Genomic DNA, 27455 nt, shown 5'->3' with positions numbered 1-27455 from the left:
GGTCTCTTTCTAAACAGGTCTGTTTCTAAACAGGTCTGTTTCTAAACAGGTCTGTATCTAAACAGGTCTCTTTCTAAACAGGTCTGTATCTAAACAGATCTGTATCTAAACAGGTCTGTATGTAAACAGGTCTGTTTAATACTGGTCTGTACCTGTTTAATACTGGTTTTAACCTGTTTAATACTGGTCTGTATCTGTTTAATACAGGTTTTGACCTGTTTAATACTGGTCTGTTTAGAAACCGGTATGGTTTTCAGTATATTATATTTTCTTCCCTTAACTCTTGTATCAAACTATTGATTTCATTTTGATGGCTGAAATTTCCCGCGTCACGTGATGCGCATAACAGCCGTAATCTATCACAAAGTTCATCGATTGTATTCCAGTACACATAGTCTATGGGATTATTAGTTACTCGTGATAATGTTAGACCGCTACCAGAAGCAGGAGCCGATGGGTATAGATGTTTCTTAATGATATTTTTATACTTAAAACTTTTAGTTCCTTGAATTTGACCCTGAGAGTCATAATTCCGTCTATTAGCGTTTGTTGATGTTACAATTTCCAAATAGTTACGCATGTCTTGCTCTGAATAATTTTTTGGTATCTGTTTTACTAAAAGCTCATATAAACCTGATGTTCCGTCATACCATTTTTCGTTGACTTGTATATTGTTATGCTTAATGTAAACAACTGAATTACCTACATATAATCTATCAGCAGCATTATCATAACGTAATCCGTAAATATTATCGATAAGCTTATCATTTTTATTCGATAATATAAAATAAATGTATTTACCAGCCACATCTCCATAAGTCTTTGTAAAATGTTGAAGTGCATGATGATTATTCTCTGGTGATTTTATAATCTCCCTAAATACAACATCAGGAGTGTGTAATGCCTCATCCTCGTAGGTGTCTGATAGATTTTGTTTTGTGACTACTGGAGTATCTTCAAATAATTTTCGAGCCTTCATTGGCGTATAATTTAATGGTTCATCTTTATTGTCTTCTAAGGTATCATCTTCTATCTTGCGTTTTATATTAATTCGAGTAAAATCGTTTTTATTCTCTTGTTTTTCTACTAGCTGATTCAACGGATCAGTGATGGGCTTAAATGTTTTTTCTAATGAAATGGTCGCTCTTTGTTCATCAGCTTTGAGTGCGTTATACTTTTTCTGTATAATATCGCTCAACTTAGCTAGCTGTTTCGTTGTCTGAAGCATGTTATCACATGAAAGCTCACAAGTTAAATGACCTATACAGTTGATAAACAGCGCTTAATAACGTAACAAGCATCATCAATCAACCTATATAATATGCTCTTTATAAGGAATAATAAATCAACTTGTACTACAGATAAGATAAAAAAAATTTTTATTTAAAAAAAATTACAATTTTAGATTAAAACAAAATACAAAATATGAATAAAGACAATTATTTTATTTTTTAATATTATTTATTGTTAAAACTTTTTTAATCATTAACACTAATTTATCAACAACAAGCACCTCCGTATAAAGATCTATTAAAAAAATAATGTAATAAATACATAATAATATTTGTAGTACAATGTTTATGTTGATAGATGCATAGAGCTTTTGATACACTGTCATTCTTATGGAGTGGTTTTCCATCATCCAAATTTTCAATGTGGACTGCCCTTGTTGAATTTCGAATTAATTTTTTAATCCAAATTTTCTTTTCTTCACCTTTGCAGTATATTACATTATGATTAGCAATATGTGTTAAAATGGTTGATAACTCGCAATAATCGGTGGCTCCTTGATTCCAGTATAAGCCATGGTAATTATTTGAGAGCCAAATTGCTTGTTTCTTATCCGAATCACTTAATGTGTTAAATGGAAATGGCGGTTTGAATACATAATGTCCAAAGTGGTTACCATTTGTATCCACAAAACTAAGTTCTTTAACGATGAATTCATGGTTTACTTTGAAACCCTGTACGTCCACTATGTACGCCATTTTAAACTACTCTATTCACAATATTCGTGAGTGGATTGTATTTAAATAATCGATCATGGAACACTATACAATACGCACGCGTTTTAGCAGGGAAATTAACACTAGCTTCAAACTCAACGCGCAAGTCCACTGTTGTAGATTTAAGTGACTCTGGGTGCTTAGAACAGTCAATGACAAATAGAGGTGATTTATTTATAAACGTTTCTTTATCTAGCAATGGTTCTGTTATAGAGCGTCTATAGTACGATTTTTGAAAATTACAATACATTTCATACAGTAACGCTGTTTGATTATTTGTGTAATTTAGATTCAAATTCACATATGGGTAGGCTTCACCATTTAAATAGACTTTCAAATTTGTTATGTTACAATGGTCAAACTGACTGGAATCTTTTAAAATGTTGCGGTCACGATTTGTTTGGAAACAGATAACAGCGTAGTTAGGACATTCTACACTAGTTTTAACACTCCACACATGTCTATCAGTTAATGGTAGTTCTGGTATAAGTAGACATTCCATTGATCGAAACCATAACCTCAAATCATCATTTTGATTGACTAAGTTGTATAATTTGACTCGCATTTTATCAGACACTTTAACGTATGGAACACACCATTCTAATTTGTTGATTTTAATTTTAGGTTTGCTTGTTGCGGCAGTTGAGGTAAAACAATTAATATCATCATTTGCACGAACAATAACGATTACTTGCTTCATGTTTACGAAAATTTTAGGATAATCTTCAAAAAAACCCATATACATTTTCAATGGAATACGAACATTGAAGTAACCAGTGGCATCCCTTTTAAAATTCTCACCAAAACCAGCATTCTCTAAAGCTTTACTTTGATTTTCGTTTAGGGATAGATAGTTTTTTATAGTGCTAACGATGCCTACGTTATTAATCACATCAATTACCTTGCCACCAATTTCATAACGAATTTCATGAAACATAAATGATATAGCATTCGATATGAAGCTGGTTGCATTTGTATCATCATCATCAGTCACTTGACCTTCGATATTTAAAACACTTTCACTTGGTAATGTGTACAAGTCTTGTGATTGAATGCAAATTCTACTCTCATCGCTTGATTCAAATTTCGATGAATTATAAGCTTGGTGGTTGTGATACTCTAGTCCTGTAATAACATTATCGTACTCAGGTACATTGGTCACTTCTAGTATTTCTGCCATTCTTCTTCTTCTTCTTAATACAATTGAATTTTATTCGTATAACTGATTTCTTTATTTTAAACCAGCAACTAAATTTTACCCAACAATTGGCCGTTTTAGTTTTAAGCCAATTGATTGAAGAAATTTTCTATTTTCGTATGATAACTGTTTGTGATTATTTATTCTATTGTTGCTCGATTGAGGTTGTTTTATGAGACTTTGGCATTTATAAGAGAACTTTATATTAAAATCTTCTATAAACTTGCCAACTGTGGCATCGATGACAAGTGGAAGCGTTTTTTATCCGCGATCTTAGTAAGTGTGATCGAATCTGAAAAAAAAATTAAAGTGGACAAGGAACGGTCTAGGATGGAGTAGAAGTCTATTAAGCGACTACAACTCTATGGGCTATCAATGAAATGTCAAAATACTGACGACAACAAAAAACACATGTAAGTAATTTTCTATTCAACACTTAAGTTAATTTATTTAAATTGACATATAAATATTCTTTCTTTTTGTTTTTAGCGTTTACAAATATGTCAGTTCTAAAGTTAAAATCATTAAATGAATTTAAAAAAAAAGAAACTAAAAAGATCACAAAATCACAAGGCGACCTAACCTTATTAAAGTAAGTTTTTTGTTTTTGTTTTTTTTTTTTATTATTTTTTTTTGTTTTATTAAAATGTGTGATCCTAGTTTGAATTGAACATTTCCGATTTTGGCGTAAAATTCTTCTTGTGCAGTGAACCAATTCACTATCCTCGGTATCTGACCCGTGACTCGATTTAGTCAAGCATTACACGGGGCAGAATACAGCGAAGATTAAAGACCGCGAAGTACAGCTCCGAGCGAGTTTTCGAGACACCCGTAAATAGGGCTGTCTAAACTCGTGGTCAGCTACCTTCTAAGCGCGGTATTGGTCCACATACTCAACAAAATTTATATATTTAATGGAAATCGAATCGGAAATGTTCAATCGCTTATTTTAAAACTACGTATATTAACTTTTGAATTTCTTGTAGGTAAATCTCCAATTACTGGTAAATACGGATTAAAACAGAAGGAAATTAATAACCGTACCTTGAAAATCTAGGAAAAACCACCTGAGGATGACCGAGCGATACACAACCAAACAAACAACACCAGCCGTTGATGAAATGTCCAGGTATCATTAATTTGATCTTTTATGTAAGTCCAATCCATCAATTGTACGATGTAATATTAAAACGTGCTCGCGTTGCGGGCACGAACGTGTATGCTATTGATTTTAATAAATTTTATCTTTGATGTGTACCATTCAACGGTGATTTTTTTTTTTTCAAGAGTAATTCCATCGTTAATTATCCCAATCCATGAATTGTCGATGTAATATTAAAAACGTGCTCGCGTTGCGGGCACAAACGTGTAAAATTATTAATTTTAATAAAATGTTTATTCGAAGTGTATCCTTCAAGGGTGATTTGTTTAAGAGACCTCATTTTTAAATTGTTTTTGGCTTTTTTGCTCGGTTTTGTATTCCTGCGCCGAACTACGTTGTTATTGTTTGTTAACTTTTAATAATTGTTGCGCGTGGTGGTCATTCACACGTTAGCGTGTACTAACGTCCGTTCACACGCTAGCGTGATTTTAATTCAACTCTTTTTTTTTTTTTTTTTATTGAATGATTTTTCTTTATTTTTTTATTTTGTGTGTGTGTTTAGATTTAGATAGGGTTTTTCTGTCCCAATCCGTATAATGATTTTGATCGCGCTTATTACTATAATTTGACTGATTTTTAATTACTGTCAACCAAACCTACAATCAAAATACTTTGAACCTTGTTGAACGGTTCAGTCTCCCCCACTTTAAGGAGAACTACTGTTGTATTTCGGAATTTATTATTGTCTACTAGTTTTAGGTACAGGGATACGTCGCAACCCATTCCTCCCTACAATTTCAGAAGGAGGGAGTCCCGTAACTCATAGCCTATCACATCATCTCCGGCCCGTAGGCGCTGGATGATGAGCCGTAGCTCACGATCCTCCTCCCGCTGACGTTGCAGAGAGGTAAAGGTTTGTGGTACCTCGTCTAGGCTGAAATTTTTCCTGTATGTCCGTCTGTCATATTCGCACTTTGATTGCAGGATTGGCTACATGATAACTTACTTATGGATTCACATAAATATTTTATTGGAGATTTACCTCATGAATATCATGCTTATGTGATGCGTTGAGTCGTGTTTGGGAACGCATAAACTGTATGACTCTTGATAGTGTGGCGTCCTCCTCTCCTACTGCTGTTGTTGGCGCAGGTTGACCAGTCGGACCTGCCTGTGCTGGTGGCGCAAGAACAGGATGATGTGTTGGAGTTGTATTCGATTGCGTAGTTGGCGCATGATTCACATGATTTGGACACATTAAAAGAGTTTGTTCGTACTGTGGAACACTCCACATCCCATAACCAAAATACTGCTGAGGTTGTGCAGACGACGCAAGTGGGACCATACCAGGCGCAGGATTCAATATCGGTACGTTTCCAGGACTCGTACCAATATTTGTTTGTGGTACCTTTCCAACCAATACTGTCGTGGGTAGGGTGGAATTGGCTTTCGACACTGATGGTGCTATTGTCGTAATACCATGAGCACCTGGAATATCTGGCGGAGTAGCGTAACTTGGTGCAGTTGCGTCGACAATGGTACCCAATCCAGCAGTGTTACTTGTTGTATTTGTTGTGTTGACGACGATTGTTGTCACAACCATTGGAACATCTGCTGATGATGTCGTGTGTTTGTTGGACCGTGTAGTCGGCATCCTCCGGCAGTTCACCTAGACGTTTGCGCTCGTACGAACAATAAAAAAAAATTTAGTAGTATGTGTTTTTTTTTTTGCAAAATTTATTTTAAATTATGACCAAATAATCCTTTTTTTTTTTTTTTTTTTTTCTAATCCAGACTCGATCAACTACCCTACGCTATATGCTACCAACTTTGGCATTTATAAGAGAACTTTATATTAAAATCTTCTATAAACTTGCCAACTGTGGCATCGATGACAAGTGGAAGCGTTTTTTATCCGCGATCTTAGTAAGTGTGATCGAATCTGAAAAAAAAATTAAAGTGGACAAGGAACGGTCTAGGATGGAGTAGAAGTCTATTAAGCGACTACAACTCTATGGGCTATCAATGAAATGTCAAAATACTGACGACAACAAAAAACACATGTAAGTAATTTTCTATTCAACACTTAAGTTAATTTATTTAAATTGACATATAAATATTCTTTCTTTTTGTTTTTAGCGTTTACAAATATGTCAGTTCTAAAGTTAAAATCATTAAATGAATTTAAAAAAAAAGAAACTAAAAAGATCACAAAATCACAAGGCGACCTAACCTTATTAAAGTAAGTTTTTTGTTTTTGTTTTTTTTTTTTATTATTTTTTTTTGTTTTATTAAAATGTGTGATCCTAGTTTGAATTGAACATTTCCGATTTTGGCGTAAAATTCTTCTTGTGCAGTGAACCAATTCACTATCCTCGGTATCTGACCCGTGACTCGATTTAGTCAAGCATTACACGGGGCAGAATACAGCGAAGATTAAAGACCGCGAAGTACAGCTCCGAGCGAGTTTTCGAGACACCCGTAAATAGGGCTGTCTAAACTCGTGGTCAGCTACCTTCTAAGCGCGGTATTGGTCCACATACTCAACAAAATTTATATATTTAATGGAAATCGAATCGGAAATGTTCAATCGCTTATTTTAAAACTACGAATATTAACTTTTGAATTTCTTGTAGGTAAATCTCCAATTACTGGTAAATACGGATTAAAACAGAAGGAAATTAATAACCGTACCTTGAAAATCTAGGAAAAACCACCTGAGGATGACCGAGCTATACACAACCAAACAAACAACACCAGCCGTTGATGAAATGTCCAGGTATCATTAATTTGATCTTTTATGTAAGTCCAATCCATCAATTGTACGATGTAATATTAAAACGTGCTCGCGTTGCGGGCACGAACGTGTATGCTATTGATTTTAATAAATTTTATCTTTGATGTGTACCATTCAACGGTGATTTTTTTTTTTTCAAGAGTAATTCCATCGTTAATTATCCCAATCCATGAATTGTCGATGTAATATTAAAAACGTGCTCGCGTTGCGGGCACAAACGTGTAAAATTATTAATTTTAATAAAATGTTTATTCGAAGTGTATCCTTCAAGGGTGATTTGTTTAAGAGACCTCATTTTTAAATTGTTTTTGGCTTTTTTGCTCGGTTTTGTATTCCTGCGCCGAACTACGTTGTTATTGTTTGTTAACTTTTAATAATTGTTGCGCGTGGTGGTCATTCACACGTTAGCGTGTACTAACGTCCGTTCACACGCTAGCGTGATTTTAATTCAACTCTTTTTTTTTTTTTTTTTATTGAATGATTTTTCTTTATTTTTTTATTTTGTGTGTGTGTTTAGATTTAGATAGGGTTTTTCTGTCCCAATCCGTATAATGATTTTGATCGCGCTTATTACTATAATTTGACTGATTTTTAATTACTGTCAACCAAACCTACAATCAAAATACTTTGAACCTTGTTGAACGGTTCAAGACGGTTTGTAGAAACACTGCCTCCAGCATAACGTGTAGGATGATTAAATACAAAACCCATTATATCTTTTTCAAGTGTAATCCAATTGTAATGTTTTCACCTCGAAAGTTAAATAATTTACCAGTTTGGTCCACTAACGTGAGCGTAATGTTGCTTATAGTTTGACAGTTGATTGGTAAATAAATAACATTCATAGGATGTATCACAATTTTATAACCTGGTGGTAGATTTGGTGAAAAATGAAACAATGTGTGACTGATTTCATTGTTATGATACGATCCATTTGTAATATTACATTGAACATAAATTGTTTCTACAGGTAAAATATTAACTGTATTGTCACTTTCATGCCTTTTATTTGCATCTAGTTTTCGTTTATTAAATCCCAACATGCGACAAACAGAATCTGATGGTTCACAGTTTATTATCACAGTACACTTTATTTCACATTTTAATGTATTTGTATTAGCATTTATTTGTAGTGTCACCTCATCGCCTACAGCTTCTTTTAAATAACGTTCAATATCTTCAACTTCATAAGATCCTGGTGGTATTTCTATAACTTTATCATCGTAATAAAACATGTTATTGTGGCTGTGTATATTAGGTATGGAATTGTACCCTTGTAAATCTACTAGACCCATTTCATAATTTTCATTTTTATCTAATTTAATTGGTGGAGAATAGTCTGTTGTTAAAAAAGAGCTATTCCCTGTAAATGTAAGCATGTATGACATCTTGATTTTGAATGAAGTGAATACAAGACTTGCTGGTTTATTTATTTAATAAAAATTGTATACATAGATGTCCACAAATCGGAGTATTAAACTGTTGTTGCCTATCAAAATTATATTGAATGTCACATCCGTTAAAATATTTAATGACTTCCACTGGCGGTCTCAAATTTCCAAAACTATCATAATAGATGAAACTTCGATTGTACTTTTTATATGCCGTCCAGTGTGTGCCACTATTTTTGGATACATCATGGTTGATAATTCCTGTTTCATATTTATATGGTCTTTTGGGTAGGGTGTCACGCATAAAAACACCACGAAAATACGGAATTTTAAATTGTTTAGCATACGCACGTAGCTCCGTATCGTAAAGTGCTCTACGTGGTAGCGTTTCAATTAGTTTTTTGCTAAATATAACCCCATGCCTTTGTTGTACGGTCTTAAATACAAGCCTTTACCCATTGCTATAGCTTCCATTGTTTTGTTGTGTCTTTGACTCTCATTAAGTTGATCACGAGCACTTTTATAATTTGTAACGGCTTTAGCAATACCCGACGCTCCACCAGCCAAAGCACCTAAAGCAGAGAGTCCTGCGAATATTGGAATTAATGGAAGTATACCACCAGACTTTGGAACTGGTATTACACGTGTGGGCGCTTTAATACGTTGACCTCGCACGGCTGCTTTTGCTATTTTTACTGCTGCTTTTAAGTCCGTTGGTTGTGATTTTTTCAATGCATTTCGTGCCTTTCGCACTGATGCTGTAAAGTTTATAGTTTTCTTTGTCTTTTTCATCTTTTTCTTTTTTAATCCCATACCAAGTGAAGTTTTTGCCTTCATGGCGCCTGTAACGAATAAAGCGGATGCTTTTTCACCAATTGTTGAATCAGATGCTTTGGCACGTTTCCAAGCGGCTTCAGCTAATTGTTTATCTGCTAGATGACGCTCCTTTAAGTCTTTACTTTTTGAATATGCTATATCATGTACCATACAAGCCTGATCCAATGCGTTTTTTGGTTTATCACCACGCGCTAATCGTTCTGCCAGCTTAGTTCCAGGTCCACAATATTGATAAGTTGGTATGTGTAACTCAAACGGTAATTTATTTATAAGTGTGTTAACAATACCTCTTCCTTTGTGTTGTTGCTTCTGATGTGACATACTACTAAATGATTTAAACAATTAAGTTCACATATATTTAAATGTTTATAAAATGGGTTGTATTGAAATTTTAGTCTTAGTTACATTAAAAATGCGTTTTCATAAACAACAACCCGCTCTGAGTGTTGAAAATTTAATACCAGAAAATACAGACACACAAACATATCATGGTCCTCTATTTTCAGATTCACTACGAACAATAATATGTGGCCCTAGTGGTTGTGGTAAAACCAATGTTATGTTGAATTTAATTTATGATGAAAACGGTTTACGCTTTGAAAACATTTATGTGTACAGTAAATCTCTTTACCAACCGAAATATCAATTACTAGAAGAGACTTTAAAATTAGTGGAAGGGGTTGGATATTTTCCATTTAGTGATACTAGTGAAATTCTTAGTCCGAATGAAGCTCGAGAAAAAAGTCTTTTCATTTTTGATGATGTGAGCTGTCATTCACAACAGAGAATTAGAGAATACTTTAGTATGGGTCGTCATCGAAAAATTGATTGTTTCTACCTATGTCAGAGCTACGCACGTGTTCCAAAGCATAACATAAGGGACAATGTTAATTGCTTGGTGTTATTCAAAACGGACGAAATGAATCTAAAACACATATTCTACGATCATGTTGGCTCTGATATGAATTTTCAAAAATTTCATGATTTATGTCGACATTGTTGGAGTTCACCAAATGGATTTGTTGTAATAATGATAAATTTCTCTATGAATGCGGGTCGTTATAGGAATGGATTTGATGAATTTATTGAACTGTAGTGTCACCAATACTTTATGTGTTTTTTCAGATTCATAATAATAATTTTTTTCTGTAAATTTTTTTTTAATGTAAATTTTAATCATTAATAAATAAAAAAAAAATATTTATAGGATTTTTATTAAATAAAACCTTTATTCTAATCTCATAACACGTGTAAAATTATTTTAAGATCTAATGCGATTCAAACAAGTTTAAACATGTTCAAACAAGTTTGAACATGTATTTTTATTCAAACAAGTTTGAACTTGTAACAGGATGATGATATCATATTTTTCAAGGTCAAATCTATTTCAACATATTCTTGAGAATAGCTGACACGTGTAAAATTATTTTAAGATCAAAGTCCATTCAAACAAGTTTGAACATGTATTTTTATTATGTAAATTTCAAGTATCATATTACATTGCTTAATCATAAAAAAATATTAACATCCGGTCACGTATCTTGAATTTTATCGTGTATACTTAAAGTGTCAAATTACAATATTTTTCAAGGTTAGATGATATCTATTTCAACATATTCTTGAAAATTGCAGACTCATAATATTCTTTTCTTGGAATTCAGATTTGCAAATTATTATCTAACACGTTCAAGTGTCATATTACATTGCTTAATCATAAAAAAATATTAGCATCCGGTCACGTGTTTTGACACATGTAAAATTATTTCAAACAAGTTTGAACTTGTTACAAGATGATGATATCATATTTTTCAAGGTCAAATCTATTTCAACATATTCTTGAAAATTGCTGACACGTGTAAAATTGTTTTAAGATCAAAGTCCATTCAAACAAGTTTGAACGTGTATTTTTATTATGTAAATTTCAAGTGTCATATTACATCGCTGACTCAATAAAAAAAAAATATTAACATCCGGTCACGTATCTTGAATTTTATCATGTATATTTAAAGTGTCAAATTACAATATTTTTCAAGGTCAAATTAACACATTCTTGAAAATTGCTGACTAATGTCAACGTCCCGCCCCCCGTTCACTCCATTCACTCTCCGCCGACTACAGCGCCACTATTGGTCAAAGCCAATGACGTCACCTGGTAATTCCCCGTTTATGCTTAGGCAGCCATTCCCCCACACCAATTCAACCACACCTCCCGACGCCATCTTGATTTTTACAGCGCTACTATTGGTCAAAGCCAATGACGTCATCAATGCTTAGGCAGCCATTATTCCCCAACACCACACCTCCCAACGCCATCTTGATTTACTATTGGTCAATGCCGAGGTTTCCAACATTCACCTAGGTTTGCCCTTTTTGGAAAAGTGTACCATCCAACTGGGCCAAAACGTACATGATGTCAACGTCCCGCCCCCCGTTCACTCCCCACCACTATTGGTCAAGCCCCGTTTATGTCATCCCTCACCCCCACCACACCTTCCAACGCCATCTTGATTTACTATTGGTCAATGACGTCATCTATCCCCTCCAACTTCCGAGGTTTCCAACATTCACCTAGGTTTGCCCTTTTTTGAAAAGTGTACCATCCAACTGCGCTGAAAGTGACCTGACTCTTCTACTATCATAAATATTAACCTGAAAAATAAAAATAAAAAACATTAGAAATTTTAAAATAAAATTGAACATATAAAGTACTCACTTCACATTATTCCCCCCATGCTGTCTTCGATTAAATTTGTAGTAATTTCTAAGGCTATATTGATATAATTATGCGGTTCTAAAATAATAAAAACTCATTAATAAATTATCTTAAGAGAAAAACAATTAAGACTTACTAAATGCTAAGTAATATATTATTTGGTATAATCCACACTCGTGGATTATACCCTCATTGATATACACCTGCACAACTTGTATTGCCGTTTGAATTTGCACTTAAAAACACAAAAAATTATAATTAATAATTTATTAGTTAACACTAAAATTTTAAACATACTTGTTGATATTAAATAATAAATTTGTTGATACATTTGAACTTGCTCCATTGTAAAAAAATTAACTTTTATGTTTAACTAGAAAAAATAATTCTATTTATATTAAAATAAATGCAATCCTACAAAAGTCATCTTGAGAAAGAATTTATTCAGGATTGTGTTAGAAATTCGACACACCAATATATATACAGGGTATTCTGTTATTAACTGTAGATCGTCAGCCTACGGAATAAGCTCATAAAACGAAGGAAAAAGTCATTTACCAATTTTGGATTTGAGGCCTGGTTTGGGCGCTACAGTTATGGTAAAAATTGATAAATTTGTTCATTCACTGACTATGATTCGATAACCAGCAGCCAATGATAATCAGTAGATATTAGTATATTTTATTTAATAATATTAAACTAAAGAAGGGATATGAACTGATTTCAATTGGATTATATCATTTTTTTTATTATATTTTTCCTAGAAAACATTAGATTCTTAGTAAAAAAAACAAATTACATCATAAAAGGCGGTGTGTAGTTAATAACAGAATACCCTGTATATATATTGGTGCGTCGAATTTCTAACACAATCCTGAATAAATTCTTTCTCAAGATGATTTTTTGCATGATTGCAGTTTTTAAATAAAAGAAATAATTAGATTAAATCAAAGAAACTTAAAAAAAAAAATATATTTATTCACATAAAGTATTGGGTGACACTACAGTTCAATGAATTCATCAAATCCATTCCTATAACGACCTGCATTCATAGAGAAATTTTTCATTATTACAACAAATCCATTTGGTGAACTCCAACAATGTCGACATAAATCATGAAATTTTTGAAAATTCATATCAGAGCCAACATGATCGTAGAATATGTGTTTTAGATTCATTTTATCCGTTTTGAATAGCACCAAGCAATTAACATTGCCCCTTATGTTATGCTTTAGAACACGTGCGTAGCTCTGACATAGGTAGAAACAATCAATTTTTCGATGACGACCCATACTAAAGTATTCTCTACTTCTCTGTTGTGAATGACAGCTCACATCATCAAAAATGAAAAGACTTTTTTCTCGAGCTTCATTCAGACTAGGAATTTCACTAGTATCACTAAGTGGAAAAATAGCCAACCCCTTCCACTAATTTTAAAGTCTCTTCTAGTAATTGATATTTCGGTTGGTAAACAGATTTACTGTACACATAAATGTTTTCAAAGCGTAAACCATTTTCATCTTAAATTAAATTCAACATAACATTGGTTTTACCACAACCACTAGGGCCACATATTATTGTTTGTAGTGAATCTGAAAATAGAGGACCATGGTATGTTTGTGTGTCTGTATTTTCTGGTATTAAACACTCAGAGCGGGTTGTTGTTTATGAAAATGCAATGTAACTAAGACTAAAATTTCAATACAACCCAGAGCACTTTACGATACAGATCTACATGCGTATGCTAAACAATTTAAAATTCCGTATTTTTGTAGTGTTTTTATGCATGACCTCCTACCTAAAAGACCATATAAATATGAAACAGGAATTATCAACCATGATGTATCCAAAAATAGTGTTACACACTGTACGGTATATAAAAAGTATAAACTGCAAGCTTTGGTAACTTAAAGCCATCATAGGAAATAATTAAATATTTTAACTGATGTGACATTCAATATTATTTTGCAATCACAGTTTTAATATTACGATTTGTGGACATCTATGTATACAATTTTTACTAAATAAATAAACCAACAAGTCGTGTATTCACATCATTCAAAATCAAGATGCCATACTCTTAAATGGGATAGCTCTTTTATATATCAAAAAATTATCAAGATTCATATACATCATATAATGAATCAATACTTCGATGTAATGACAGATATAATTGTTGTCGTTCATAATGTTATATACTACAAAGGTGAAGAAAAGAAAATTGGATTAAAAAATTAATTCAAAATTCTGTAAAAGTAGTCCACATCGAAAATTTGGTGTAAAATCGCTCTATAAGAATAACAGTGTATCAAAAGTCCCATGCATCTATCAACATCAACATTGCACTACAAATATTATTATGTATTTATTACTTTATTTTTTAATAGATCTTTATACGGAGGTGTTTGTTGTGTATTAAACAATAAATAATATTAAAAAATTAGATGATTATGTATTTTGTTTTAATATAAAATTATAATTTTTTTAAATAAAATTTTTTATCTAATCTATAGTACGTAAGTTGATTTATTATATTCCATATAAAGAGCATATTATATGGGTTGATTGATGATGCTTGTTAGATTATTAAGCACTGTCTATCAACTGTATAGGTCACTTAATTTGCATGCGTTCATGTGATAACATGCTTCAGACAACGAAACAGCTAGCTAACAACATTATTCAGAGCAAGACATGCGTAACTATTTAGAAATTGTAACATCAACAAACGCTAATAGGCGGAATTATGACTCTCAGGGTCAAATTCAAGGAACTAAAAGTTTTAAGTATAAAAAAATCATTAAGAAACATCTATACCCATCAGCTGCTGCTTCTGGTAGCGGTCTAACATTATCATGAATAACTAATAATCCCATAGATTATGTGTACTGGAATACAATCGACGAAATTTGCGATAGATTACGGCCGTTATGCGCATCACGTGACGCAGGAAATTTCAGCCATCAAAATGAAATCAATAGTTAAGGGAAGAAAATATAATATACTGAAAACCAGACCGGTTTCTAAACAGATCAGTATTAAACAGGTCAAACCAGTACTAAACAGACCTGTTTCTAAACAGACCAGTATTAAACAGGTCAAAACCAGTATTAAACAGATACAGACCAGTATTAAACAGGTCAAAACCAATATTAAACAGATACAGACCAGTCTTAAACAGGTCATAACCAGTATTAAACAGATACAGACCAGTATTAAACAGATACAGACCAGTATTAAACAGGTCAAAACCAGTATTAAACAGATACAGACCAGTATTAAACAGGTCAAAACCAGTATTAAACAGATACAGACCAGTATTAAACAGGTCAAAACCAGTATTAAACAGATACAGACCAGACCCCAAGGTAGTGTATTATAGGAACCAAGTATAATGTATCGCTTGTCATCATAAGGACTAAGAGCAATTTTTGTTTGGGGTCTGGTCTGTATCTGTTTAATACTGGTTTTGACCTGTTTAATACTGGTCTGTATCTGTTTAATACTGGTTTTGACCTGTTTAATACTGGTCTGTATCTGTTTAATACTGGTTTTGACCTGTTTAATACTGGTCTGTATCAGTTTAATACTGGTTTTGACCTGTTTAATACTGGTCTGTATCTGTTTAATACTGGTTTTGACCTGTTTAATACTGGTCTGTATCTGTTTAATACTGGTTTTGACCTGTTTAATACTGGTCTGTATCTGTTTAATACTGCTCTGTATCTGTTTAATACTGGTTTTGACCTGTTTAATAATGGTCTGTATCTGTTTAATACTGGTTTTGACCTGTTTTAGACTGGTCTGTATCTGTTTAATACTGGTCTGTATCTGTTTAATACTGGTCTGTATCTGTTTAATACTGGTCAGTATCTGTTTAATACTGGTTTTGACCTGTTTAATACTGGTCTGTATCTGTTTAATACTGGTTTTAACCTGTTTAATACTGGTCTGTATCTGTTTAATACTGGTTTTAACCTGTTTAATACTGGTCTGTATCTGTTTAATACTGGTTTTGACCTGTTTAATACTGGTTTTGACCTGTTTAATACTGGTTTTAACCTGTTTAATACTGGTCTGTATCTGTTTAATACTGGTTTTAACCTGTTTAATACTGGTCTGTATCTGTTTAATACTGGTTTTGACCTGTTTAATACTGGTTTTAACCTGTTTAATACTGGTCTGTATCTGTTTAATACTGGTTTTAACCTGTTTAATACTGGTCTGTATCTGTTTAATACTGGTTTTAACCTGTTTAATACTGGTCTGTATCTGTTTAATACTGGTTTTGACCTGTTTAATACTGGTTTTAACCTGTTTAATACTGGTCTGTATCTGTTTAATACTGGTTTTAACCTGTTTAATACTGGTCTGTATCTGTTTAATACTGGTCTGTATCTGTTTAATACTGGTTTTGACCTGTTTAATACTGGTCTGTATCTGTTTAATACTGGTTTTGACCTGTTTAATACTGGTTTTTACCTGTTTAATACTGGTCTGTATCTGTTTAATACTGGTTTTAACCTGTTTAATACTGGTCTGTATCTGTTTAATACTGGTTTTGACCTGTTTAATACTGGTTTTAACCTGTTTAATACTGGTCTGTATCTGTTTAATACTGGTTTTAACCTGTTTAATACTGGTCTGTATCTGTTTAATACTGGTCTGTATCTGTTTAATACTGGTTTTAACCTGTTTAATACTGGCCTGTTTAGAAAGAGACCTGTTTAGATACAGACCTGTTTAGAAAGAGACCTGTTTAGATACAGACCTGTTTAGAAAGAGACCTGTTTAGATACAGACCTGTTTAGATACAGACCTGTTTAGAAACAGACCTGTTTAGAAACAGACCTGTTAAGAAAGAGACCTGTTTAGAAAGAGACCTGTTTAGATACAGACCTGTTTAGATACAGACCTGTTTAGATACAGACCTGTTTAGATACAGACCTGTTAAGAAAGAGACCTGTTTAGATACAGACCTGTTTAGATACAGACCTGTTTAGAAACAGACCTGTTTAGAAACAGACCTGTTTAGAAAGAGACCTGTTTAGAAAGAGACCTGTTTAGATACAGACCTGTTTAGATACAGACCTGTTTAGATACAGACCTGTTTAGATACAGACCTGTTTAGATACAGACCTGTTTAGAAACAGACCTGTTTAGAAAGAGACCTGTTTAGAAACAGACCTGTTTAGAAAGAGACCTGTATATTTATTGAAGGATAACAGCAACGAAGATATAAAGGGTTCATATATTGACAAAAAAGTCTTATTTTATAGTGGACCGTTTTTATGAACATACTTGTAACAATAAAAAATTTGTCATAGTGGACCGTTTTTGCGAACATATTTGTGTTTTATAAAAAAATAAATAAAAAATATCACATTGTAAAAATATTATTTTTATTGTAAAATTTTATCTATAACATATAAAAACAGAGTTGTATTATAATAATATTTAAAAAATATATATTTATAAATTATCGAAAATACATTATAATTATTATTCTGAAAAGTATAAAAACAGAGTTGTATTATAATAATATTTAAAAAATATATATTTATAACTTATCGAAAATACATTATAATTATTATTCTGAAAAGTGTCCATTGTCATCATCATCATCATCATCATCATTATCTTTCTTCATAAGATAATTTTCAATTATTTCTTTCACTTGAACATAGTCGGATAACTTGTCTGATGTAAATACACTGTAGTAAGATTGTTCAAAAATGGATAGTCCTACAATTCCATCATTTTGTCCAGAATGGATATTTTTTTAAATCCAGTTCCAAATTTGTTTGTCTTCATCGTCTGATGATGGGGAAAATTTCACTTCTAAGCCCATTTGTTCTACCTTATCAATAAGGTAGTTTAAAGTTTCCGGTCGACCACATTTAATTGCCATATTAACTAATGTTTTAAAATACTTTGTTAACACATTGTTTATAGTACTTAAACTACAATTATCTTTAATCATATTAACAATACAGTTGTTATCACTATTATGATTACCAAAGTCTTGCATTTTTTATGTTTAAACTAACACTAAATTGTTTTCTACAATAATTCAACCTAACTATCAATTTTTTGACACCCCCACCACTACTCTATCAATTGTTCATGCGCACTACTCTATCAATTGTTTGTACACCTATCACAATACCAAACCACTTTGAGGATCATCACAACAACAGCAGGACACATTTCTGAAACAACAACAAAAATTAGCTAAATATTAAAAACATAAAATATAAAATACTTACACTCAACAAATAATGCTATAGTGGCCCCATGGTTTTGTTTCACATGAATTGTGAGTAATGTATCGTTTTTGGTCAAATGGTGATAAGCCCACTTTCTGCTGTTTGATGGTATGAATTTTGTGGCGCTTCGATCGAATGCTTTGTTGATGATTATATGATTTCCGATTCTCTATCAAACATTTTTTATAATCATCAAAAGTAAGCTTTCGAATTGCTGACTTCTTGAGACCTTTTGATTTTTTCGTCTCTGTCTTGTTTTGCACCCGAACTGTATACATCTTACTTCGCAATCCAACAAATTCCAACATTACTTCACCGTTGTTTTCATCAGACATTAAACCTTTTACTTTCTTATTACGAAGCGGTATTTTATAGATGTTATCAGGTGCGAAGTCAGCAGTATCAAAGCGATCAATATCCTGCCTCATGACGTCATAGACGGAAATATTTGATATATCATAAACTAAACTGTCGGTATCTGTGTATAAAAGCTTAACATTTTCACGACCGTATCGAGGGTACATGTAATTATAATGAAAATCATACACATACGTCTTCGATACATCCAAAATAGTGAAGCCTACATAGATTGGTTTGTTTAAAAATATTTCAGTCTTTTTCAGCTCTACAATACTGACGTCATTATCGAGCACTGTCATACTATGAAAATTGGGCTTAGCAATCAATTTTTTTACTTCATGCTTTCCATCCCAATTTTTTCGTATGTAAACAACCCGGTGTTTTCTAATATTCTCCATGGTTTTACCGAATATTGCATTGATCATCAATTTGAACAATGATTTTTCAAAATCATTCGTTGCGTTCTTACGCATTTCGGTATTGAAATCAATGTATGATTTCAACCATGGAGATTGATCAAACTGTAACACACGATGGTATTTTGTTACTTTCACACCAAGTTGTATATATAATTTTAAAATTCTATAGTGCACGATATATCTGGTCTTGTTGTACAGAGTTGTAAGCAGGTATTTTTGTTTTGAGCCTGGTGGTTTTGCTATCTCCGGACATGGTGGTAGATCGCTAAAGTAATCATGCAGGTTTTTGGGTATTTCCAGATCCACTTCTAAAATGAAACCGACTGGTGAATCGTCTGCAATTTCCATGACGTCTGGTGTGTCAACCCACTCGAAATTTCCAGTGGGTAAAGATGTAGACATTGCTGCTCCATATTCATTCACCACATCGTAATACATCAAATAATGTTGTGTTTCATTTGGATTATACCCCTCTGTCATGTACTTATTATTAGCTTTTGCATAGCGATTAGAGCAATGACTCACACCACCTCTGATTCCTCTCTCGATAAACAGAAACTTATCTACATCAGTGAACAATTCCAGTTTCTTATCGGTGTATTTCAACATGGCTTCCCATGCGTAGCCAGCTAGTGTATAAGAGTGAGCTGGATCAAGGCCATATTTATGCAAACAAGTTTTACGGAAATTTTCAAAAATGTCCGCAAGTAGAAACACATCAGTTTTCATATACAGGTCAGAGTATTCACCTAGTGTATGTAAACCAAATGTATTCCATACTTGTATAGCATGATTATAATCCTTATCCGTTATGTGCTCATCTGTTAATGCACTGTAGAACGCCTCTTTTGTGGGTAAGCTTACCTCATCAAGACGTTCCCAACTAGACATGTATTCATAAAGAAATACACCTTTTCTTGTTAACAATTGAAATTGTTCATCATCACTGACCTGCAAATAAAAAAAGATACGGCTCTGTATAAAGTATTTATTTATTTATATTTTTTATGACTTACCTCTCTATGTAAAATAGTTTTTTTATCATTATCTAAATAGGAAGCCAGATTATCTAATTTTTCAGAGAGAAACTTAAAGGAATCAATGAATCGTAATTGAATGTCCGAGACGTGTTTGGTAAAACTGATGTACTTTTCTTTGTTGATGGGCAACACATCAACATGACCATCGAATTCTGTTAGCAGAGGTTCTATTATAAAATGTGCATCATATCCGCTTAAATTATGCATCACAACAGGTATCACCCTTGAATTTTGATAATTTAAGTTACAAATTTGGTGTGCTGGACCTCTGTAATAACCTGTAAAATAAATATTTAAATTAGATAAAATTTTAACAATAATAAATATTAATACATACCTGTGATGTGTGAATGGTCACGCACGCGGATACTATTTGTTGGTGTAAAAGATTTTTTACAAATATGACACTTTTCTGCACACAGAAACTCCATTTCTTGTTCGATGGTGAGCGGTATCATTGGTTCAACGTGTTTAATTTTCTTTTCCAATGTATACGCAACCTGTTCCAGTTCTTTAACAAACCATTTTGCGCAATCAGTACCACGGTATGCCTTATAAAACGATTGGTTGGGATCATGGGTACAATGAACATAGTAACCTACACTGTAGGGTACATGTTTTTGAATATTTTGCGTATAAGACCCATGATCCATTTCCATGTCTTCATGATGTTGTGGTACCAATAACGCCTCAAAATCTGCATATACAATATATGGAATTGGTTCTTGATGAGAAAATTTCTGAAACTCAACGAACCGCTCGTCATCAGTTTCAGGCATTCGTACCCGCACCGCTTCTTTCTCACCACAATTTACTGAATGCTGTTGGAGTTTGACTTCTGTAGCAAAATAGTTGAGACATCGATCACATAAATAAATTTTACGCACGTGTTTTGTTACACCCGATCGACTCAACTTTGCTAAATTTTTTATCCAGCAAAAGTGGTGACTGTTCCCATTCTCCACAGCCAATAGATGAATTTTCTCCCCCGCAGTGTTCGAGCTAACGCGTACCGGAAAAATTTCCAAACCACGTAGAAACGTATCTTTGTAGCCGTACACGTTAATCGATAAATGCGGGTTCATCTTTTCAAATTTATTAATTTGATCTAGAGACATGGGAAACTTTAATCCATCATATTTTAAATGATATTTATAGTGCGGGTACTTATTCAAGCGTTGAGGATTCCTTTCAACCGGGTAAAGTGCTGACATTATCGACAATAAAAAGCAATGTTGGTCATCATTCTGGACATTAATCACAGCTTTTCTACATTTAATTGCTGATGGTAGTTCACAAAATGTCCCAGCTGTGATCGGAGAGTGCTTATTCATGTGGACTCGAATATTTATGATCATGTCAAGAGCCCAACCGCTATCGCGTTCCTGGAATTCTTCCAATTTTTTCAACAAATAGTTTTTGACATGATCAGTGTACCACTCCTGCATGTCCGTTGTCAGATACATTTCCTTGGCCGACGTTATAAAAGTTTTCAAATCCTCCTCTTTGGTGGTGGGCTTAATGAAATTGCCCGTGAACATAATATACACCTGAAATAAAATTCAAGATCTCATTAGACTATTTAAATTATAAATCTTAAATTTTACTTACCTTGAGGGGATGCTTCACTAGCTCACGCCGAACGTGTCTTCTAAACATTGGAAATGCCCGGTTGAAAAATATATTTGGATCTTTATAATCCAAATTTGTAATCATACCAGTCTTCACCCTGCCCTGGTGGTGGGTTTCAATTGTCTCCCAGATTAGATGTCGATTTTGTTTTTTGGTGACACCACCACCTTGTTTAACTAAATCTAATCGCAGTCGGTGAAGTTGCCGCTGGTATGATTTACAAAGTCCAATATTAGCTTCCAGACGCAGAGGATTTTCTTTCTTCAACATCAACATCTTTTTCAATAAGCGGATGTTCTGCTTATTTAGTACCATCCATCGCTCAGCTTCCTCCACCGTCTTGATCAGCCTCAACGCTCTCTCCACTTTCTTCATCATATCAGTGCTACCACCTTGAGGTACCACGTTTAGCGTCTGCATAACATTTTGTTCGTAGGTGTCCATCTTTCAAAAAAATTATATTTAAGTTTCACAATATTATTTAAAAAATTTATACACTTACCGTTATATTTTCAAATACTAAGCAAAATATACGTTACCGAACGTTCAACACTAAAGTTAACTTACAACTGAGTAATAATTGTTTTTTGTATAAAATATATAGACTAATTTTAGAATAATAAATATATTAAAAACAAAATAATAATAATAATAATAATAATAATAATAATAATAATAATAATAATAATAATAATAATAATAATAATAATAATAATAATAATAATAATAATAATAATAATAAAACATACTCAAAAGTGGTCTTGATGGTAGAAATACCGTTAGAGCCATCAACACATACGCTACACCATTTCTCACATATTCCTTCGGAATCATAAAGTGGACAAACACAGACATTAAAAACATACAAATTAAAACACGAACAATTATGACAAAACACAGAATACACCACATACACTCATCATCAGCCAGGTTGGTTTTACCACGGTCTTTAGGAGGACGTGGTCTCACAGATATCCAACTATTACACGATCGCCAGCTCCATAGCCTACGCGAGTACTTCCAATCTAAAACACACACATCACACTTACACAATGCCATAACATCCGCAGACAAGTCATACACGCCACTTAACATGCACACAACACAACACTCTCTTCCACCAACCAAAACACAACACACATCCACAAACATGCAGACATGGAAAACGAAGGTTTTACATGGAAGGTATTTTCATGAGCTTAGTCACGACTGTATTGACCGAGAGGCTTCGCAAGCCTGGTTGACCAAGTGTAATATCTTTCCGGAAACCGAGGGCTTCATGTTTGCAATACAGGATCAAATCATACATACACTGAATTACAGAAAACACATACTCAAAGACAACGCACAACAAACAGACCTATGTCGGCAATGTCGACAAAAACCAGAAACAATACAACACATTACATCAGCATGCTCACGTCTTACCCAAACAGATTACAAACACAGACACGATCAGGTAGCAAAAATAATACACCAAAAACTCGCCATAAAACACAAACTCACAACAGACAACTCACCATACTACAAATACACTCCATCTTCAATTCTCGAAAACAACACGCACAAATTATATTGGGATAGAACAATTATCACAGACAAGGCGGTACACTACAACAGGCCAGACATTACACTTATACACAAACACACAAAAACCACATTCCTCATAGACATTGCAGTACCCAACACACACAACCTTCAGTCTACACACACTGAAAAACTAACAAAATACACCGATCTAGCTGTCGATCTGAGGAATCAATGGAAAATGACAACAGTTGTTGTCGTTCCGGTGATACTAAGCTCAATAGGCGTCATACCAACAACACTTCACAACAGTCTGCATACACTTGAACTACACAAAAACACATACATACAATTACAAAAGGCAGTTATAATTAATACTTGCCGTATAGTGAGAAAGTTTCTCTCTATGGGACACAGTACTCTCCAAACACAAACATTAACCACTGCTCAACAAACAACAACAAACACAACATACTCTCCGACCAATGCAAACACACTCATGCCAAACACGGAAACTTCACACCAGCACCCACACAACACACAGTTACACACACAAAACATAACGCAAGAAATATACCCGACACAACACAGCACATCTACAACAACACTCACACACGCAACATCAGCACATTCTCCAAACCAAACACAAAACAATACACAAGAAACAAACTCATCACAACACAACATCATTACTTACACTACAACAGCACTCATACACGCACCACCCCCACTTTATCGAAACGAAACACATAACACACCACCCATTGCTCGGTTAACAAGCCTCACACAAGATCAAATATCAAGACCATCAGATGTCTCAAACAAAACACAAAACACTTCACAAGAAACACAACATAGTATAACTTTATTAACCACAACACCCATACACGTACCACCACCAATAAATCAAAACCTCACACAAAACACTTCACCCATTGTAAGACTCACAAGACTCACACATGACCAAATTGCACACTATTCAAAACCGACGGAGAACGTCCCAATCGCTCATCGAACGCGAAAGCGAGCACAACACAATACAACACCACACACATCACCCAAAAGGCGAGGTCGCTGAACACAATAAACATACATACATTTATACACACTACAAGAACAAAAATACCCTCGCAAATATACACGCACACTCACACACATTCTCCGGTTCACATGACAGACCAGAACAAGGAAAAAACAGTTTACCGTCACTTGACTGTGTCCGTGCGGTAAACTAAATCGGGCTCAGCCCTGCTATGAAATAGATGAGAGAAAAAATAATAATAATAATAATAATAATAATAATAATAAAAATAATGTAAAAAATATATACAGAAAAAACTAACTGAAGCAAAGGTGAATTTCAAAAGAGATACTTCAACAGCAACGTACATCACTTTTTATAGCATTATCCCCCCCACTAAAAAAGTTGTAATTTGATATTTTTATAATCGTAATTCAAACTAATTATTTTTTCTTGGAATTCAGACTTGCAAATTATTATCTAACACGTGTAAGATTATTTTAAGATCAAACAAGTTTAAACATGTATTTTTATTATGTAAATTTCAAGTGTCATATTATATTGCTGATTCAATAAAAAAATATTAACATCCGGTCACGTATCTTGAATTTTATCATGTATACTTAAAGTGTCAAATTACAATATTTTTCAAGGTTAGATGATATCTATTTCAACATATTCTTGAAAATTGCAGACTCATAATATTCTTTTCTTGGAATTCAGATTTGCAAATTATTATCTAACACGTTCAAGTGTCATATTACATTGCTTAATCATAAAAAAATATTAACATCCGGTCACGTGTTTTGACACATGTAAAATTATTTCAAACAACTTGTAACAAGATGATGATATCATATTTTTCAAGGTCAAATCTATTTCAACATATTCTTGAAAATTGCTGACACGTGTAAAATTATTTTAAGATCAAAGTCCATTCAAACAAGTTTGAACATGTATTTTTATTATGTAAATTTCAAGTGTCATATTACATCGCTGACTCAAAAAAAAAAAAAAAAAAAAAAAAAAAAAAAAATATTAACATCCGGTCACGTGTCTTGAATTTTATCATGTATATTTAAAGTGTCAAATTACAATATTTTTCAAGGTCAAATCTATTTCAACATATTCTTGAAAATTGCTGACTAATGTCAACGTCCCGCCCCCCGTTCACTCTCCGCCACTATTGGTCAAAGCCAATGACGTCATCAATGCTTAGGCAGCCATTATTCCCTGTAAAATTGTCCCTCCTCCATGGGGCTAATGAGACCACCATTTTGCAGGTCAAATAAAACAGGCGTTCCTGGGTCAGCATGTATGTGTTGTGTTTTGCATTTGTCAGTACCGAATTCCATCCGGATGTCAGCAGAGAATATTTCAGTCAGTCGCATTAAATGTGTTAATTGTGTTTGGGTGGAGGCATACAGTTTCAAGTCATCCATGTAAAAAGGTGAGATATTTTATGGAATTCTTTGTCGAACTTTACCTTGAAACCGCATCCCGAATCTGTGAGTATATGTGATAGTGGATTAAGAGCGAGACAGAACCAAAGGGGGCTCAATGAGTCTCCCTGGAAGATACCTCGTCTAATGTGTATGGTATCTGTGGTAATGGTCGTGCTATTGTGTGTTAAATTTAGAGTGGTTGTCCATAACGACATGGCGTGTGTTAAAAATTGTATAATGTGTTCGTCAATTTTGTATAAATTCAATACTCTCTGAAGCCAGGAATGCGGCACGGAATCAAATGCTTTTTTGTAATCTATGTAAGCTGTGTACATGCTTCTGTTGTTGTGTTTGGCCTGTTCGATCACCACCGAGTCTATAATGAGTTGCTCCTTACAACCTCTTGATAGTTTCCGACAGCCCTTTTGCTCCTCTGCGAGAATGTTGTTGTCTGTAATGTGTGTGTAAATTTTTTGTGTGATGCATGAAGTGATTAACTTGTATAGTGTAGATAGACTTGTGATGGGTCTGTATTTTGTTGGATTTATTGCATCGTTATCCTTCGGTATCATATAAGTGATGCCCTTCATTAGAAAAGGAGGTGTTGTGTGAGGGTGTTGTATGAATTTTGTAAAATGTCTTGCGAGGTGTTCGTGTGTGCATGTAAAGTGTTTCAGCCAATAGTTGTGTATTTGATCCACGCCAGGGCTCTTCCAATTGTGTAAGTGTTGTGTAGCGTTGTGTATGTCTTTTGTAGTAATTGTTGTTTTTGTCATGAGTGTAATGTTGTTTGTTTTGTGGATTTCGTCTCCGATCCAACAGGTTTCAACATTGTGCTGAACTTCCTCGGACCAAAGACCAGACCAATATGTAAAAAGTGAGTGTTCTGTGGGTGGTTGTGTATCGTGCTGTGGTGTGTTGTTGTGTGTGAGTGATCGGTAGAAAAACTTTTGGTTGTATTGGAATTGAGTGTTGTGTATTTTTCGTTTGTGTGCATCTTTGTATCGTTTGAGTCGTGTAGAGTATACAGTGAGTTTTTGGTGCAGGGTATCCCTAAATTCCTCTTGAGCGGTGTTATGTACATCGTATTTGGAGTGTATTCTGTATGTTGTTTTGATGTTTTGTATGTGTTTGGTGAGTTTTTGTGTACGCGTTCCTTGTATGTATTGTGTGATCCGGCCTAGGTCCCGCCTTATACTCGCAATACGAGAATTTAAACGCTTTTCCCAAGCCGGTACGCGTGTTTGTGAAGTGCGTGTGTTTCGTATGTTTAAGGGTGATGTTACCTTGAGACCATTACAACTAACTGCTGCAACAGCTCCGCAGTAAATGATGTTGTGTAAATCTGTAAATGTTGTGTCCTGGGATAAGTATTGTGGTAAAATGTAATTGTTAAGCGTGTTGACTATGTTGGTGAGATTGCGTGAATGGTGTAGTTTTGGTAGTTTGTGTTTCTGTGTGGGGTCTAAATTTGTGAATTCCGCCAATGCAGTGTTAAGTGAGTTTTGGATATGTGTGATGGATGTGTTATCGTTGCTATTGTTACTATTGTTATTTTCAGCTGTTTGTGTTGTCTGTGTGTCCATGTGTATTATGCCTGTGTTGTGTATGGTGTGTATTTGGTGGTGAACTTGTTGTCTAATTTGATTTTGTATTGTAAGGGGAATGAGTGTATGTGTGATAATTGTCCGGCGTTGA

At 33.8% G+C, this 27455-nt stretch overlaps 2 protein-coding genes and 2 long non-coding RNA genes across 4 annotated transcripts; 3 read left to right on the top strand and 1 right to left on the bottom strand.

Annotated features, from left to right (window-relative positions):
- Window positions 1–3763: 3763 nt before the first annotated feature.
- LOC123302693 lies at window positions 3764–4251 on the top strand. The gene is made up of 2 exons (XR_006535549.1): window positions 3764–3796; window positions 4191–4251. It is a non-coding gene; the product is annotated as an uncharacterized LOC123302693 (long non-coding RNA).
- Window positions 4252–6515: 2264 nt separating this feature from the next.
- On the top strand, window positions 6516–7003 carry LOC123302687. The gene is made up of 2 exons (XR_006535547.1): window positions 6516–6548; window positions 6943–7003. It is a non-coding gene; the product is annotated as an uncharacterized LOC123302687 (long non-coding RNA).
- A 12169-nt stretch (window positions 7004–19172) lies between these two features.
- LOC123302453 lies at window positions 19173–21217 on the bottom strand. The gene is made up of 4 exons (XM_044885356.1): window positions 20470–21217; window positions 20109–20410; window positions 19289–20043; window positions 19173–19194 (listed from the first exon to the last, which is right to left on the bottom strand). The coding sequence occupies exons 1-4, from the start codon at window positions 21215–21217 to the stop codon at window positions 19173–19175; spliced, it is 1827 nt and encodes a 608-aa protein (XP_044741291.1).
- Window positions 21218–23697: 2480 nt separating this feature from the next.
- On the top strand, window positions 23698–24369 carry LOC123302452 (mucin-3B-like). The gene has a single exon (XM_044885355.1). It carries the CDS (start codon window positions 23698–23700, stop codon window positions 24367–24369), a length of 672 nt encoding a protein of 223 aa, XP_044741290.1.
- The last annotated feature ends 3086 nt before the right edge of the window (window positions 24370–27455 follow it).

Source organism: Chrysoperla carnea, chromosome X (genome assembly GCF_905475395.1).
Source record: "Chrysoperla carnea chromosome X, inChrCarn1.1, whole genome shotgun sequence".
NCBI classification, from domain to species: Eukaryota; Metazoa; Arthropoda; class Insecta; order Neuroptera; family Chrysopidae; genus Chrysoperla; species Chrysoperla carnea.
This window is presented reverse-complemented; position numbering and strand designations above follow the sequence as displayed.